Source organism: Narcine bancroftii, chromosome 9, assembly GCF_036971445.1.
Source record: "Narcine bancroftii isolate sNarBan1 chromosome 9, sNarBan1.hap1, whole genome shotgun sequence".
Taxonomy (NCBI): domain Eukaryota; kingdom Metazoa; phylum Chordata; class Chondrichthyes; order Torpediniformes; family Narcinidae; genus Narcine; species Narcine bancroftii.
Genome location: NC_091477.1, coordinates 76,806,292 through 76,824,586, shown reverse-complemented (window position 1 = coordinate 76,824,586; position 18,295 = coordinate 76,806,292). Strand labels below are relative to the sequence as shown.

The 18,295-nt window shown below is 41.4% G+C and overlaps 1 protein-coding gene across 1 annotated transcript in view; it reads right to left on the bottom strand.

Annotated features, from left to right (window-relative positions):
* Nucleotides 1–18,295, bottom strand: part of LOC138742308 (uncharacterized) — a 141,572-nt gene that overhangs the window by 60,030 nt on the left and 63,247 nt on the right. The window contains 1 exon segment of the mRNA XM_069896563.1: nucleotides 3,219–3,358. Within this exon segment, the coding sequence (XP_069752664.1) occupies nucleotides 3,219–3,358 (140 nt within the window).

The following is an 18,295-nucleotide window of genomic DNA, read 5'->3' as shown; positions in this document are numbered from 1 at the left end:
GTACTATTTTGCTCCCTGGGAAAGAAGACAGAACGTTAGTGAACTGGATGGGTGTTTTACAGACATGAAGTAGTTTCATGATTTTTCTGCTCCGAGGTTGAGATCTTGCTTTCCAGAACATCCAAGATGTCCTCCTCCTTATTTAAAAAAAAACATGGCTTCCCCTCTACTGTCATCAACTCAACCTTACCTTCATCAACTTAATTCCCCACATATCTGCCCTGGCCGCATTTGCCCCGAGACTCAACAAGGACATGATTCCTCTTGTCCTCACCTTCCAACCCATCAGCCTCTGCATCCAACATGTTATACTTTACAATTTCCTCCACCTGTAATGTGATCCTACCACCAGACACATTTTCCCATCCTCACCCATCTCTGTTTTCTGCAGAGAATGCTCGCTCCGGGACTTCTTCGTCCATTTATCCCTTCCCACAAATCTTCCCCCTCAGTACCTACCCCTGATGCTACGCGTGCCCACACCTCCTCACTCACCACCGTTCAGGGCCGCAAAAGCCTGTCCAAGTGAAGCAATGGTTCATTTGTGAATCTGCAGGGTCATTTACTGCATCCAGTGCTCACGTACATTGGTAAGACTAGGAACAGACTGGGCAATCATTTGTTAAGGACCTTGTCTCTGTCTGCTGCAATAGCAAGGACCTCCCAGTGACCAACTATATTAATTCCACACATTATTCTCACATCAACATGTTTACCCAAGGCCTCATGCACTGCCAAACTGAGGCTACTCATAAATTGGAAGAACAACAACTTGTATACCATCTGGGCACTCTCCAACTGGACATTATTAATATTAACTTCTCCAATTTCCTTTAAACCACTTCCCTGAGTTCACTCTTTCCCTATCCCTTTCCCTCCCCTCTCCTATCAAAGAACTCTCTCCTTCACCTCAGCTTTTATCTCTTATACCCTCCTACCTCTATCCTCCTACCTGTGTCCTCCTACCTGTGTGCTCCTATCTGTGCACTCCTACCTGTAAACTCCTACCAGTATCCACCTACCTGCATGCTCCTCCCTCTGCCTCTTCCTCTAATTTTTTTTTTATTTAGGCACCTAAATAGTTAATAAACTGTTTTATACCTTAATGAAGGGCTCGGAGCCAAAATATTAGTTACCTTTACTTTATATAAGTGTTGTGTGAGCAGTTGAATGTTTTTCAGTACTTTTGTGTATTGCACTCGACCCCATCTGCAGACTTTCTTGTTTCTCATCTTACCCTGATGAGTTCTTTTTCATTTATTCTGAATCTCCTTATTTACTTGATTTTAAACGCCCTAGCTACTATGGTAGAATTCAAACCCACATCATTGGTGCTGCAGTCTCGTAACTTAAACATGATGCCAATATACCCCTCCATAATTATCTCACTGGATCCCCTGGAGCTGAAGTGGAGTAAAGTGAAATCTGTACCTCAGAGATCGTGAGGTCTTTGTGTGTGCCATCACTCTAAATTAATAGCATACTTGTCACAATTACTCGACTGCTATTCTCTTCCATTCTGCAGTGTTCAATGCTAAAATTTTAACACTATCTCCAAATGGGCAAAATAAGTTGAATAGCTTGCCCTGGTTCAGTTTAGTTTTCTTGTTCAAGATCCAGTCCAAATGATTTATCACGTAGTCAAAGCAAACATACTGGTGCAACACCAAGGGAGTGGTACATCAACACAGCTGCTTGTCTAGAATTTGAGTATGTAACACTATCTTTTACAATACAACACATATGAGAAGCATTCTTTTTTTGGAATTGAAGACAATTTCTCTGGCTTGAAGATGAATCGCCCCCACTGGAAATTTGACCAGGTCAATTATTTTCCATCAGACATGCGCATAACAATATGATTCCCTGCACAAAGTTCATTTACAATGATACTAGAATAAGTTCTGCTGGGTAAGCTATTTATTATTGGCATCAAGAAAAAGATAAAAGCTGAATTCTTTGCGTTGGGATTGGGATTTTTCTGTGTTTTCAGAGGTTAAAACCAAAATTACTAGCTCCACAAATAATATTGTTGCTCTATGGTCAGTTACTGTGGATAGTAGCTCTGGAAGAGTCTTACACAGTCATCCATCTGTATATCAATCATCATCTGTATGTCACAGTCATCCATCTGTACATCAATCTGTATATCTGGAACTACCTAACAAATGAATGAATGACAACTTATCTGGAACCTTGAGCAAACCACGAGAAGCTGGAGGGACTCAGTGAGTCAGGCTACATTCACGGAGAGAAATGGACAGTCAACATTTTGGATCAGGAACCTTCCCCAAGATGAAAAATAACTTGATAAAGGACCCAACCTGAAATCTTGACTGTCCATTTCTCTCCATGAGTGTAGCCTGACCCACGGAGTCCCTCCAGCTTCTCATGGTTTGCTCCATATTAGTTACAATCTAGATGATATTTAGAGGGTCAGACACATATTTTCACTTTGCAAAGAATATGCATTCATTTTCAAAAAGGCTCAAATATCTCTTTGTGTCTGACACACAGAATCTAGTTGTCCTAATTTTGTCCTCATTCCTTTTAAGCATATAGAATCTCTAACGATCACAACTACTTTCCCGTCAGTCTTCTTCTATCACATGCTTCACGTCGGCAGCGAATTGTTTTGAAGAATTCATTAAGAGGATCATACTGGTGATCCTATCAATGTGATGGGGCACCAAAAGCAAGAAGATTCAGTCCATGCTTGGATAATGATAAGTTAACCAACCCATACTTTCTTCAAGAAAAATAAAAAATTTAAAAAAAAAAAGAATTTTGCAACAGGAGTGTGGTACAATTGGAGCTCAGTAAATCACCATGTAATCACTTGGAGGCTGCAATAAAGCTCACCTCCGAGGGAACAAGAGCAAGGCAAACAAATGGAAAAAAAACTTCTATTGCCATTTACATTAATTTTCAAAGTAAATGGGTTGTAATGAAGACCTCCAAATTAACTATTTTAATTTGGAATTTAAGTAAATATTAGTCAAACACATTACATGAATTTATCAATATTTCAATATTTATCTTAATATTTGGTGAGCAAATTACTTATATTTCTGCAAGATAAGGTCAACAGTAATTTTGTGGTACTGTTCTGGAAGTAAAATATGTTTATTTAAAAATCCCAAGTTATTACAGTGATCTGAATGTGCACCCAGTTTATAGGCATTTAATATTCTGTTTAATTTTCTAGTGCTTGATACCTCATTGATGGCCAGCTGCTCTCCACCGCCTCCTTGATGTCCGTATCGGTGATTCCCACTTCGATAGTCCTCATACAAATCCTCCTCACTTCCGACTTCATCAGCAAAAGAACTCTTGTCCAGTGTACCATCATTGGTGACTGCATTGTGAATAAAAACAGAAAGATTTATATGCATGCACTCAATAAAAGCACTTACATTTAAACAGCCCCTTAAACTTTTTAAGATACCCCTAGGTCCAATTTCAGGTGTGTAATCAGGAAAAACATGAGCACTGTTATAGTTAGACATACAGGCCCTTCTGGCCACAAGCTCATGTCCCCCAAATAGACTGATTAACCTACAATCCCCATACGTCTTTCCAAAGTGGGTGGAAACTTGAGCACCCGGAGGAAATGCAGGCAAAGATGGGGAGAACATCGAAACACCTTACAGATAGCTCCAGATTCGAACCTGGCAAGATGAAGGTATTCATATGTTGGAATGATTCATGGTCAGTTTTATCTGTGCTCTCATATTAAAGGCCAATTGGTTTTTGTGTTACAATTTGGACTATTGCTAGAAATTTAGAAATGTTAGAGCAGGATCTGATCGCAAATGACATGAAAACACAAAATAATAATTCCAGATTGTTCTCGTTTCTTTGCTGGCTTCAACAGCAAAATTCCCAAGTGCAAGTTTTGTAGTTGCACTATATGTCTAATTAGTACAAAGCTTGTTTCTGGGAGGCATTTTGCCAGATAGATGCAGGTTGCCATGGAGATCTACAAGTTAGAGTGGGGAAGCTGGGACTGCAAAGTATCAGAATAACAACTCTCCTTTAAAGGCAGCAAAACGAACGATCTAATAATTGAGTTCAGGAAACAGAGAGACACCAACGCCCCTGTAATAAATCAACAAAACCAGTGTTGATGGAGTAGAGCTTCAAGGTCGTAGGAGTAAATACCAACAACCACCTGTTCGAGTTCTACCATGACCAGGAAAGGGCTCTGACTCTACTTTCTAAGAAATTTGGGCATGTCCTCTATACCTTTATTTTAACACTACCCCCATGGTATTATTTATTTGTTTAGGCAGAGGTCAACAGCCTTGAGTCCACGCTGCTGAAGATCCAGCTGCGCTGGGTGGGTCACGTCTCCAGAATGGAGGACCATCGCCTTCCCAAGATCATGTTATATGGCGAGCTCTCCACTGGCCACCGTGACAGAGGTGCACCAAAGAAAAGGTACAAGGACTGCCTAAAGAAATCTCTTGGTGCTTGCCACATTGACCACCGCCAGTGGGCTGATATCGCCTCAAACCGTGCATCTTGGTGCCTCACAGTTTGGCGGGCAGCAACCTCCTTTGAAGAAGACCGCAGAGCCCACCTCACTGACAAAAGGCAAAGGAGGAAAAACCCAACACCCAACCCCAACCAACCAATTTTCCCCTGCAACCGCTGCAACCGTGTCTGCCTGTCCCGCATCGGACTTGTCAGCCACAAACAAGCCTGCAGCTGATGTGGACATTTACCCCCTCCATAAATCTTCGTCCGCGAAGCCAAGCCAAAGAAGAATGCACTATCACTGGATGAGTTGATTTGCCTGGATAGCACGCAAAACTAAGCTTTTACTGTATCTTGGTGCATGTGACGATAAACAATTCAATTAATTGTTCTCCTTGGAGCAAAAGTTTGAGAGGAGACTTAATAGAAGTGTACAAGCTCATGGCAGGTTAAGACAGGCAAAGATTCCTTTGGGTGAATGGTTGCAGGATACAGGTACAAAGTGATGGGCAAAAAAATAGAGGGGAACGTGATAACTTCATCTGAGCACAGAACAAAGTTATGATCGGAAACTCGTTGAAGATAAACAGGCCAGGGTCTAATGCAATACATTGTAGTTTTGGAGCAATTGAGCAGGTCGTGCAGTATCCTGAGAAAGTAAAAAGCAATCAACGTTTTGGTCCTGAGCTCTTCGTCGGAATAGCACCTGTGAAGGTTGCTGAAACTTGTTCATTATATAGAAAAGTGAAATAGAAATATAGAAATGCAGCTGACTTGCAAGGGGAAAGGGATAATCAGACTTCTTTACAAAGAACCGACTAGAGCTAGCTCGAACTCAGCATGCTGACTGCTTCCTTTGGGGGCATGACGATTCGATGATTTAGTCAGAGCAGCAAAAGCAAGAACACTATGCAAAGGCGCATGAAGCTTGAGCCTGTGCAAGGGAAGTCTTTCTTTAGAAGAGTATATTTGAGCATTAATCGGTCCATTATCTCCAGAGTTCATTTTTATTTTTACTGGGCTTTAAGCTCCACTTTTGGAAGGATTTATTCCATGCTCCTTCGGGTGTTTATTGGATTTTCATTCCATTCATTTCAATGGAAGGAGATATTGGCAGGCCTTACCTCCCAGCCTGTGATGGCCTGAACCTCCACAAAGCAATCTCAAAAAGTATTGTCCAGGTGCCACATTTTCCTCCACATCAATCATTTCTAAAGAAATGTTTGATCAGGCAAGTTAACAAACTGATGGCATTACACATTAGCAGTCAATCTGCAGAAAGAGATTTTCTCTCCCAAGTCATTGGTTGTTTGAAAATAATTTCTCTCAATGGTGTTGCTTTTAATCTGGTTAATCACCTTTTAATCTCCAGAAATAATGTCCTATTTCCAATTAATTTATTAGCAGCTCTTAAATTCATCATTTAAGGAACACCTACAAAAACAAATATGTCTTGTTTCTTCCCACCACATCTACCTTTCCGCACCACATTCTGCAGGGATCACTCGCTCCATGATTCTTTTGTTTGCTCATCTCTCTCCACCCATCTCTCTGTGCTCCCTGCAACCACAGGAAGTGTAACACATGCTTTTAAACCTGTTCCCTTACCACCACCTAGGATCAGGAACAGCCTTCCACGTGAAACAAAGATTTATGTCCATCACCCTAACTTCATCCACTGCATTTGCTGCTACATCGGTGAGACTTGGGGACTGTTTTGCAGATCATCTACACTCTGTCCACAATGGCCATCCTGAACTCCTATGTGCATGCCATTTCAGCTCCCCTTCCCATTCTCACACTGACCTGGACCTTCTCCATTGCTCTAATCTCAGGTAATGAGTCCCTTTTCTTTTCTTTTGTACTTTCTGCTCTTCCCCTTCCTCCCAAATTATTTACAGGGTATGTCTACTTTCAAAACCACTCCCATCAATTCTCATCTCACCTCCTTTTTTGTTCCATGCCCTATCTCCCAACTGGATTTGTCCATTCTCTTCCATCCACCAACCCCTTCTGTTCCACCTAGTCCAGTGGGTCTCACAAACCATTTTAAGTATTCCCTATGCCATAGGTGCTCTGTGATTAGTAAGGATTGCTTAAGGTAGTATGTGAATGGGAAGAAAAAGTTTGAAAACCACTGTTTTAATCGTGCCTAATTGACTCATTATGTGCATAGTTCCATACTTCCAAAAGAAATGGGCCAATGACAATTTTTCTCAAGCAAAATATTTCAATAACTATTGGGTCTAGAGCAGTGATTCTCAACCTTCCCTTCCCACTCATATACCACTTAAGAAATCCCTTACTAATCACAGAACACCGATAGCAGAGGGATTACTTAAAATGGTTTGTGAACGGAAAGAAAAAGGTTGAGAACCCCTGATCTAGTCTTTCTTTATATGACCATTCTCACATTAGCAGATACCAGAACTTAAATTTTTTAAATTTTAATTTTAATTTAAAATGTAGACATACAGTGCGGTAACAGGCCATTTCGGCCCATGAGCCCTTGCCGCTCAATTTACATCCAATTAACCTACACTCCCAGTACGTTTCAAATAGTGGGATGAAACCAGAGCCCCCATGGAAAACCCATGCAGAGACAAGGAGAACGTACAAACTCCTTACAGAGAGTGCAGGATTCAAACCCCGGTCCCGATAGCTGGAGCCATAAAGACATCACAGTAACCGTATGCCAACCGTGCTGCCCTTTGGCAGCCTTTGTCTTCTAATCATCTACTCCACCCTGTAAGACTCATCCACTTCCACCTCACCCCTTTGTCTTGTTGGCTCTCTTCCTGGTATCGTAAAATCTACTGCCTCTCATGTTTCACCTCCGCCGGATTCATCACTCCCATGTGGAGTCCCTGCTTCGTCCCTCCCATTCTGTCCTGACTTCTGTACTATATTTCCTCAGTCTTGATAAAAGAGTTTTGGCTCAAAATGTTAAGCATTTTTTCTCTCACTGATGCTACTTGACCTTCTGAGTTCCTCCAGCAGAGTTTGTTTTGCTTCAGATTCCAGCATCTGCAGTCTCCTCTGTGTCTCTTAGTTTCTCATGTTTTCACACAGAAATCTTATTTGACATGCTGGTCTCTGGAAATTCATACCCACTTCATAATGTTAATTGCAATACCTGATGATAATGGTACATTGAAATCTACCCCTAAAATTGAATTTACTGACTTCAAAGTTTGAAGGAAATAAACCAAGAAAACATTGTTAGTTACTATTGAGCCATATTTTGTAGTCTTAACCCCAAATTTTGATATTGTGTAACTCATGGAATCAAGCACAGACTGACTGCAATGTAAATTCCTACTGATGCTGCAATGACATGCTTCTTGTCTTGACATTGGAACATAGAACATTATTGCCGAACAGTACAGGCCCTTCAGCACATGATATTGCGCTGACCCATATAACCCTACCAAAAAAGAAAAATAAACCCTCCCTACCTCCTAACCCTCTATTTTTCTTTCATCCATCTGTCTGCCTAAGAGTCTCTTAAATGCTCCAATTGTTCCAGCCTCCACCACCATCCTGGCAATACATTCCAGGCACCCTCAACTCTCTGTGTAAAAAAAACCGGAATCCTGATGTCTCCCTCACAAAGCATTATTTATTTATTTGTTTTTAGAGCTATCATACTTGTCCGACATAAGTACTATTTGTCTGCATGTGTGTTATGTCTGGTTGAGTGCCTGCATGTTTTTGCACCGAGGACTGGAGAACATTGTTTCATCGGGTTGTATTTGTTCAATCAGATGACAATAAACTTGACTTGGCTTAAACCTCCCTCCCTTCACTTTGTACAGATGTCCTCTGGTGTTTTGCTACTCTCATCCTGGGAAAAAGGTGCTGATTGTTCACCTTATCTCTCATGACCTTGTAAACCTCCATTGTCACCTCTTCTTCACTCCAAAGAGAAGACTGGATGTTTCAATCCACTGGGATTCAAATTCGTAAATGATTAAAAGGATTGGGTGAAGGTAATGAAAATCACAGTGACCTTTACACATCAGTAAAGCATCACAACTATCAGGGGGTGTGCCAGCAGTCACCTGCACACCAATGAGAAACACAAAAATGACAGATTCTAGAATCTGGTCAGTCAACGTTTTGCATCAGGTATTTTGTCAAGACTCTCAACACCAATGCCCATTAGGGTTGTACCAGGATAACACAACTCCAAACAAGAGAGCTGAATTGTAGATGACTGAGGTTTGTTACCATATGATGCTTGTATACCCCTAATAGAACAAAACTTCACAATCACTCCATTTACTTGGTTCTAGTGAACTAGATCAGCAGTGTCTGTGGAAGGAGAAATCGTTAATTTTTCAGGTCCATTCCTTAGCCGATTTTCTTTTCACAGGTGCTGCTTAGTGTTTCTAGAATTTCTATTTTTATTTCAGATTATACTGAGCACAAAGGAAAAGGATTGTACTTGTTAGTGGTCAATTGCTTCATCCCCCAGGGCAACTCCCTTAACAAGTGTTACACATCCAGCCATGATCAGCTATTTTATCCATTACCTACCATTCATGATGGAGACTCAAATGGAAGTATTAACAGACATTTTGCAGGTTTCAATTCCAGTGAAAACGTTGCAAATTATGAAGCAGCCCATGTTAAAATGATCTGAAAAGCTGGAGGAATGATACATGGTATATGGTACATGGTAGTGGATGCAGTGTATGGGGATAGAACAAAGTCTCTGAAAGAAAATCCATGCTGAGAGCAAGTAAAGCACAAACTGAGAAGAGCGTCACTTGCATTGGCTCTGACGTTCTCCTTTAAAATGGCCAGTTTAGTGTCTCCAGCTTCTCTTTGTTCACACAATTTATCCAAATAATCAATTCCTTAAGTCAAAAATCCTGCTTCACAGATTGATGCGGTGCTCAAAATCCTTTGTCAGCACCATATCCTTGGTTAACTACTGTTGAGAATGCTGAATTAATAGCAAAATTACAGTGAAAAATGTAAATTGGCAATATGTGATAGTACTTTGCACTTTAAGGTTGAATGTGTCTACTAAGCAAGGAGAAAACTGACCGGAAAGCCCCTATGAATCTCTTATATAAGATTTCTTGGCCTGCTTCCCTCTCCACTTCAGTCCTTCCTCCCTTCCCACATTGCCATCTGCTCACGTGTGACGTTTGCATATTAAAATCCAGCAGAGATGAGTTTGAACCCATTGGAAATCTCTCTGGGTTAACCGCAGTTCAAGAGATTGTACAGCCAGCAGGCAAGAACAGTCATGACCGAGTCATTGTGAATCAGCTCCACCTGCAGCTACGCCTGCTTCTTTCCACTATTAAAAAGAAAGCCTCTTGATCACATGGTTGATCTCATTTTGAGAGAGGAAAAGGAGACAATTAAAAAAAAAATCAAAGCAACATCCCAGAAAGTGATGTAGGTTTTAACATTCTAGTAAATAAATGTGATTCTCTTCCCCTAAAATTTTGAACAAGATCATAATTTAAAAAAATCTTGGCCTATTTATTTGTGTATGAAACCAGTTATGAGTGAGTAGTATAATAATCTCATAAATATTCTGATTTCTGATGATGGCTTATTTGAGATTGTTGACTGGAGTTGCAGCTCAATGGGATGATTTTACTTGAAGTTGTGGGCTGTGAGTCCCCTCTGTCTTCAGTGGAAGTGACAGCTGCAAAGATTCAGATGCAGAGGCCCTCCTGCTAAATTACTGAAGAACAAATATAAGAATTGAAATCCCACTGCCTGAACCAAATGTATTTTTCATTAAAGTATGTTTAAATATTCTGAAAGCATCTGGGAATATATTGAATACTAAGCGAGACCGTGGGATGTGAGATATACAATAACCAATTGATGAGGTGAGATTTGCTTTGCATCATTTCGCAAAGCCAGTTTTTTTATAAACCGTTGTTTCCTTGATACTGTTAAAACTAATTACACCATTAAAATATTACTTGTCATATTCCCAGTCAGATCTAAAAAAGCTTCACTGCTGAATTTAGTTTGCTAAATAATATCCATTCAGTATAAATCCTTTCCAATTTGTGTACACCATCATATTTCACATTCTGATATTACTAACTGATAGAAAGTGTCTTAATGCCTCAATAGAGAAATGCTTGGTTTTGCCATGGAGGTTCAGTGTGGTTTGACAATCGCATTATGTGGTAATGTGACACTTCCTGTCTTTCAAAAATAAAGTTTTCATTTCTATAACACTATCCATGACCTCTGGACAACTCCATGTTTTGCAAGCAATTAAATACTTTGGATTCTGAATATTGTTGTAAGCAGAGAAACATATCAGGCATCTTACACAGAACCAAGTTCTTCAAACAGATTTATGACAATGATGTTAATTTATGATGTTGGTTAAGGGATATTTGTCAGCTAGTCTCAACTTCTTCCCACTCATCCTCAAATATCATGTTCCCCAAGATCTAGATGGGACACCTGAAATTCAAGGGTCTGGAAAGTCAGTCATTTTGTGATAACTTCCTGGTTGAAATGCAGCTCTTGAAATCAAAATGGAGACATCTGAGCAAACATAATCCAGATACTGTTGACAAGTTTTCTGAATGAATGACACTCAGCCCTTGGAGAACAATATTCCTTTGGAATGTGGCCTGGGAAATTAGATTCCATGCTGGGGTGAGCATCATTGATCACTTTCACGATGCGAGTGTCCTGATCCTGGATTCCAAGTGCAGCAGGTAATGTGCAGCATTGAAATGACCGAGATATTACCTTATTTCTAGCTGTTCTAGAGATCTCGTTATGATCTCTCTGTCTGCCTTGATGGCCTTTTGACCAGAATTAGTTTTTTTTTGTAAATTTAGAGATGCAACGCAGTAGCAGGCTGTTCTGGCCCATAAGCCCATGCTGCCCAAATACACCCAATAACGTGGGAGGAAACTGGAGCACCCAGGGAAATCCCATGTAGACATGGAGAAAACATACAAACTCCTTACAGATGTCAATGGATTTGAACACGGATTACTGGCGTTTTGCTAACCATTATGAATGAAACAAAATTAAAGTAATAGCTTTAGTTGAAACCAAAGGAAGATAAAATCTGAAGGCTTTAAGAATAAAAATCATTGATCAATTCAATAATTGATCAGCGACTCGATCAAACAAGGCCATGCTGTACACATCAGCTATCCCTGAAAGAAGTGCATGCTTGTCAGTTAATTTGTCACTGTAAACTCACCCAGTGGGTCAGGCAGTTCCAAGTACATCTACCCACCTCACTTCAGTTCTGGATCTTTGTCCTGTACCCTTGGTCTTAATGCTGATTCCAGTGTTGGATGAGGTGGTCAGATATGCTGACACTGGAACTCACATTTCAGATTTATTGTCAGAGTTTGTGCATGACATCACATACAACCCTGAGATTACTTTTTCCTGTGGGTGTGGCAGAATTACCACTAATTCATAGTGCAAAAACAAACTGTACACATTGTAAACATATAAACAAATAAAAGAACATTAAACAGATAATGAATGTGAACAAACTGACTGTGCAATACAGAGATAACAAAGAAAGTCAATCTATAAGGTGCACAAGTAAGGCTCCTTAAATTAGTTTCTGATTGACTTTGTTGTTGAAGATTTCAATGGTAGAAGGATAGCAGCTGTTTCTGAACAAGATGGTGCGACTCTTGTGGCACCTATACCTCTTTCTTGATGGCAGCAGCGAGAACAGAGCGTGTGCTGAGTAGTGTGAGTCTTTCATGATTGCTGCAGCCCTCTGATGGCAGCGTTCCCTGTAGATGCACTCAAAAGAGGGGAGGATTTTGCCTGTAATGTCATGGACTGTGTCCACTACCTTTGGGAGCTTTATGCTCAGGGGTATTGTTGTTCCCATACCAGACTGTGATGCAGCCAGCCAGCACACCTCTGAATAAATTTGCCAGGGTTTCTGGTGACATACCAAACCTCCACAAACTCCTGATGAAGTAGAGGTGCTGATGTATTTTCTTCATGATGCCAGTGGTGTTGGCCCATCTTGTCTCTGACATGTATGTTACAATGAAAGTCTGAGACAAGCTGAGATCACTGACAAAGGACCAGTGCACCTTAGTGATTTGGGATTTTTGGCAACATTAAGGGCATCATAAAATTGGTTAAAAACCCACATGTGGGTAAGAGCCCCTAGGATTTTTGGCAACATTAAGGGCATCATAAAATTGGTTAAAAACCCACATGTGGGTTAGAGCCCCTAGGATTTTTGGCAACATTAAGGGCATCATAAAATTGGTTAAAAACCCACATGTGGGTTAGAGCCCTTGGGATTTTTGGCAACATTAAGGGCATCATAAAATTGGTTAAAAACCCACATGTGGGTTAGAGCCCCTGGGATCCCAGGCAAGTTGGAAAATTGGATCCAATATTTGCTTGGTAATAAGTGTGCATAAAGAATTTCTGTATTTGGAAGTCTACGACTATAGTCTGCTACAGTGACAGATGCTGGGACTCTTAGATACATAAATTATTTGGATGTGAATGTAGAGATATGATTAGTAACTTTGTGGATATAACATGAAAATTACTGGTGTTGATGATGTTTTACCACAGGCAACAGAGATGTCACTGCCTCAAATTTCCAGTGAGCCAGGTTCATTCCTGACCTCAGCTTCTGTATGTGTAGAGTTTGCATGTTTTTCCTGTGACCACTTGCTCCAGTTTCATCCCACAACCAAGGACTTGCTGGAAAGTTATTTGATAACTGTAAATTACACCCGGTATCAAACGAATGAAAGGATGAGTTTGATGGGCTTCGGCAACAGAGGACGTTATGGGGTTACAGGGAAACAAAAAGTGGCTGAGATAGATGAGAATACTCTGGTGAGAGATGCCATGGACTCAAAGGACGAAATAGTCACCTTCTACATTCTCATAAATATGTCACTAATATTTCAAACACAATATTCTATCATGGTGTTTCACTGAACTATTTTATCATCATAGCTTCTGAACAAATTGGGAACGCTTTGCTGAATTTTAGGCGAGTTTCATTTTTGATCCTTTGTTTAAGCTGTCCCACACTGTCAATCTTTATATCGGTGATGCTGTCTGGCTATCCTGTAAATAATTCTAAAACTATCCTTGTTAGAATTATTTTTGCAAAGGCATTGGGTGCATAAAACTATTTTTGGCCTTATATCTGTGCAGTGTTGGATTTCACAGATTGAAGTAGCAATGACAGCGTTGCATTGATCAAGGATGATGTGTTGTTAAGCAAGGCAAGAGGTAGATAAACGAATCCTTAATGACTCATCCACTTCAGCATCCATTGCCAATTTAGTGGTGGTGAGAATATTCTTTATAAAACACATTTTTAAATTTTTAATTATTTAGACATACATCACGGTAACAAGCTATTTCCACCCAAGAGTCTGCGCCACCCAATTTACACCCCATTAACCGACACTCCCTGGTATGTTTCAAAGAGTGGGAAGAAACTGGAGCCCCGGGGAAAACCCACGCAGACAGACAGCATGGGATTCAAACCCTGGTCCCAGATGCTGGTGCTGTAAAGGCATTGTGCTAACCCAGTGGTTCTCAACTGTTTCTTTCCACTCACATACCACTTTAAGTAATCCCTATGCCATCGGTGCTCTGTGATTCATCAGGGATTGCTTGAGGTGGCATGTGAGTGGGAAGGGAACGTTGAGAATCACTGCTCTCGACCCAATTGTGACCAAAATTGTCATTGGCCCACTCCCTTTGGAGTTATTAAACCATGCACGTTAGGTACGATTAAAATAGTGGTTTTCAACCTTTTTCTTTCCACCCACATACCATCTTAAACAATTCCTGACTAATCACAGAGCACCTATGGCATAGGAAATACTTAAAGTGGTATGTGAGTGGAAAGAAAAAGGTTAAAAACCACTGTGCTAACCTTTACGCCAATTGTGTGCCACCCCATGACATGACTTGCCATCATGATTTATGCCTGTTTAGACTCTCAGTTTGTCCCCATTATAGAACAGACAGGGCACACTGTCCAGTGACAAGGGTTCAATTCTGACCTCCAGGACTGGGTGAAGGTGTGACATTTTCCCTTCGACTACATTTGTTTCTTCAGAACGGCTCCCAATTTCTCCTATATTTTTAAGATGTGGGTTGGTCGGGCTATTGGCTAGTTTTTCAGTGAGTGGTAGAATTTGGAAGGCAGTTAAAGGGAATGTAGAGAGAAAGATGTAATATAAATGGGTGCTTAATGCTGGGGATGGAATTGATGGGCTGAAGGATCTATTCTTACTCCCATAATTGTTGTGGATCAAAATGTACAGTCACTGTCAGAATGAATTAAAATTCAGCCACATCAAAATAATATCCAGGTGATAACTGATATTTTACAAGGTATAAAATATTGATCAGGAGATCAATAATAATTTCCCTCCTTTTTCAATAAAAGATCTCAGAGCCTTCATGGCCTCTGTCCAGATTGGCCCCTTGTAGTCGTTACATCCATTGGACTCATGTCATCAAGTTACTTCCAACACTATGTAACTCTCCTTGTACAGCTGAGCATTCCAGTTCATCGTACTGAAATGCTCGCCTGTGTCTTTGCATTTCAAAACAAAAATCGAGAAGGTAAAATATTCAGCAGTAGAGTTTTACGCTGGAATTTGTAAGATAGGATCTATGTGGCTGTAATATACTGGAGGATAAATAAATTCTGTGTTCAGTTATGCACACTGTTATATGAATATCAGAAGTTGCAATATGAGTATCATTTAAAATGAAATTTCAACATGGATAGTTCAGTGGTTCAATATTTTCACTCCATAGTCTCTCTGTGCATGCAAGACAGAAAATATATTAATTTCGAATGATATCAGTGACATTTCTCTGGAGCAAGAGACTTGTTTGCGTGGGCTTTTGAAGAGTAATGCAGAGGAAGATATTGGAGGGAAATCTGCGCGGATGAATCATAGGAAGGGTGAGGTGAGGACTGGTTTGAGAGATTGATACGAGGAAAATAAGGACAGTGAGAGTCAAGCATGTTCTAGTTCAGTAATGAACTGAGGTGGAAGAATGTTTTAACCCTCTTCAAATACTGTTAGAACACGTTGGAGTGGTGTTGAATGGCTAAACTATTTTCTGCTGGAGTTTAGAAAACATAAAGGAGATTTAATTGAAATATACAAGATCCAGCTGGGTCTTGATGGTGCATCTGGAGAAGATGATTGCTCGTATGGGACAATCTAGAACTGGGATGTTTAAAAGTAAAGGTCACCAATTAATTTCAGGGCTAAGCCAAACATTCTCTCAGCCAGTGGAAGGCCTTTCAAACTCTCACCCCCAAAGAATTCCAGATAGTCTTTAAATAAGGAAAGGTAACTTCAGATTGCAATGCAGAATTGAGGTTGCAGATTGGCCTTAAACATATTGTAGGAGCAGAGTGGGGGCGGGGGGGGGGGGTGGTGGTGGTGTCAAGTCGTTGAGTCTTCCTCCTTATTTATATGTGTGATGCAGTGAAAAATTTGAGATAGTGGTTATAACAAGATACAGCACAGAAACAGGGCCTTCAGCCCATTTAAACACACCAACCTGCAGACTCTATAATTACACTAATCTTATATTAATCCCATTCCTTATTCTCCCAATATTACCATCAACTTCCTAAGATTCTACCTTTCGCCTACACACTTGGAACAATATACAGTGGCTAACCAACTACTAACTAACACATATTTGAGATGTGGGAAGAAATCAAAGCATCTGGAGATGATTCATGTCGTCACACGGAGAACATGCATTCTGCACACAGAGAGCACTTGAGATCAGGACTGAAGCTTGGTCCAAAGTTCTGTGAGGCAGCTGCTCCTCTAGCTCTCCTACTGAGCCAACCCATACAACAGCATTCAGGGCAATACTATGGAAATTCACTTCATTCAACTCCTCACCCCATCCACAGAGATTATAAACAAGAACTTCAGTCAATAAACTCTAAAGAGTATCCCATTAATTGCATGAATATAAATGGTAGTCCCTCCCTACCTTAAATATGAATTGGTTTATTATTGAAACAAGATTTCACAATAAAAAATTATTGATGGACAAGTTTAATGAAAAAGGTGATATGGCATTAAATGAGGTTTTCTAAGGGAGCAGAGTTTGGCTAACGATAGAAAAATTACCTTATACTTGACTGGGATACACTTGTAATGAAAGAAACCACCACAGAGCACCTGGTTGATTTTAACTACCCTTTCTTTGTTCTAGTTCAAAATCACTGTACGGAGAAGTACTGATGGATCCTCATTTTAATTTCACTTGCTCTGTGATATAGAATAGCTTCACTTAATTTGTACTTCTCTTTTCTTCTTTGGCTTGGCTTCGCGGACAAAGATTTATGGAGGGGTAATGTCCACGTCAGCTGCAGGCTCGTTTGTGGCTGACAAGTCCGATGCGGAACAGGCAGACACGGTTGCAGCGGTTGCAAGGGAAAATTGGTTGGTTGGGGTTGGGTGTTGGGTTTTTCCTCCTTTGTCTTTTGTCAGTGAGGTGGGCTCTGCAGTCTTCTTCAAAGGAGGTTGCTGCCCGCCAAACTGTGAGGCACCAAGATGTACGGTTTGAGGCGATATCAGCCCACTGGCGATAGTCAATGTGGCAGGCACCAAGAGATTTCTTTAGGCAGTCCTTGTACCTCTTCTTTGGTGCACCTCTGTCTCGGTGGCCAGTGGAGAGCTCGCCATATAACACGATCTTGGGAAGGCGATGGTCCTCCATTCTGGAGACGTGACCTACCCAGCGCAGTTGGATCTTCAGCAGCGTGGATTCGATGCTGTCGGCCTCTGCCATCTCGAGTACAAAATGCACATAATTCCAGTGGCAAACCGGCTCCACTTGTTACGCACAGGCGGTGGGGCAGCCGCGGCAAGGATGGTGTCGCGGGACCGTCTCTTTCGGTACAGACCGGAAGGGCGCGCACGTGGTCTCATCATCATGACACGGAGTCGTGCTTAACAGGCTGCGCGTGAGATTCAAATAAAATCAGTTAGCTGTGATTCCTGAGCCCACAGCGCTGCGCCCACTCAGTACACGCTACATTGGTGACCCCAACGAGTCTCCATGCCCTGAAGACTCAGCACAATGGAACAAGCAGCTGTAGACGCCGTTGTGTTAAAGTTGCCAACTTTCTGGACTTTCTTGGTTCGGCCAAGTGGAGGCCCAGTTCTTGATCAAACAGATAATCTCTGATTTATTCTACATCATCAGCTGGCTCGACCAGGAAGCCATCTCGTGAGTAGATGACCTCATTTCAGCGCCGCCAGAGGAAGGTACATACATGGCTCTGAAAAACCTTCTCATTAGCATGTATGGCCTGTCATGATTCAAGTGAGCAGCCAGGCTCATGCACTTGGATAGCCTGGGTGACAGGACTCCCTCAGCCCTCATGGAAAAAATGCTCACGCTGGCAGAAGGGCACAAGCCCTGCCTCATTTGTGAGCAAGCATTCATTGAGCAGATGCCCAAGGACATCAGGCTCCTGTTGGCTGATGCAGATTTCAGTGACCCGCGCAAGGATGTCCTCTACCGCTCAAAATGTGAGGCAGTAGACTCTGTCCACCAACCAAGGACAACGCCCAAGTCCAAAGCACCATGTGAGCAGGTTCTGCCCCGCCAGAAGGCAGAGAGATCCAATCACAAATGGTGTTTCAATCACCAACTCTGGGGGGGCATCCTCCCACAGATGCCACCAGACATGCTCCTTCCCGAGAAACAACGTGGCCAGCTGCCATTAGTGGCTGTGGCAGCTGGCCAACAAAACAGTCTTCACCAAGTT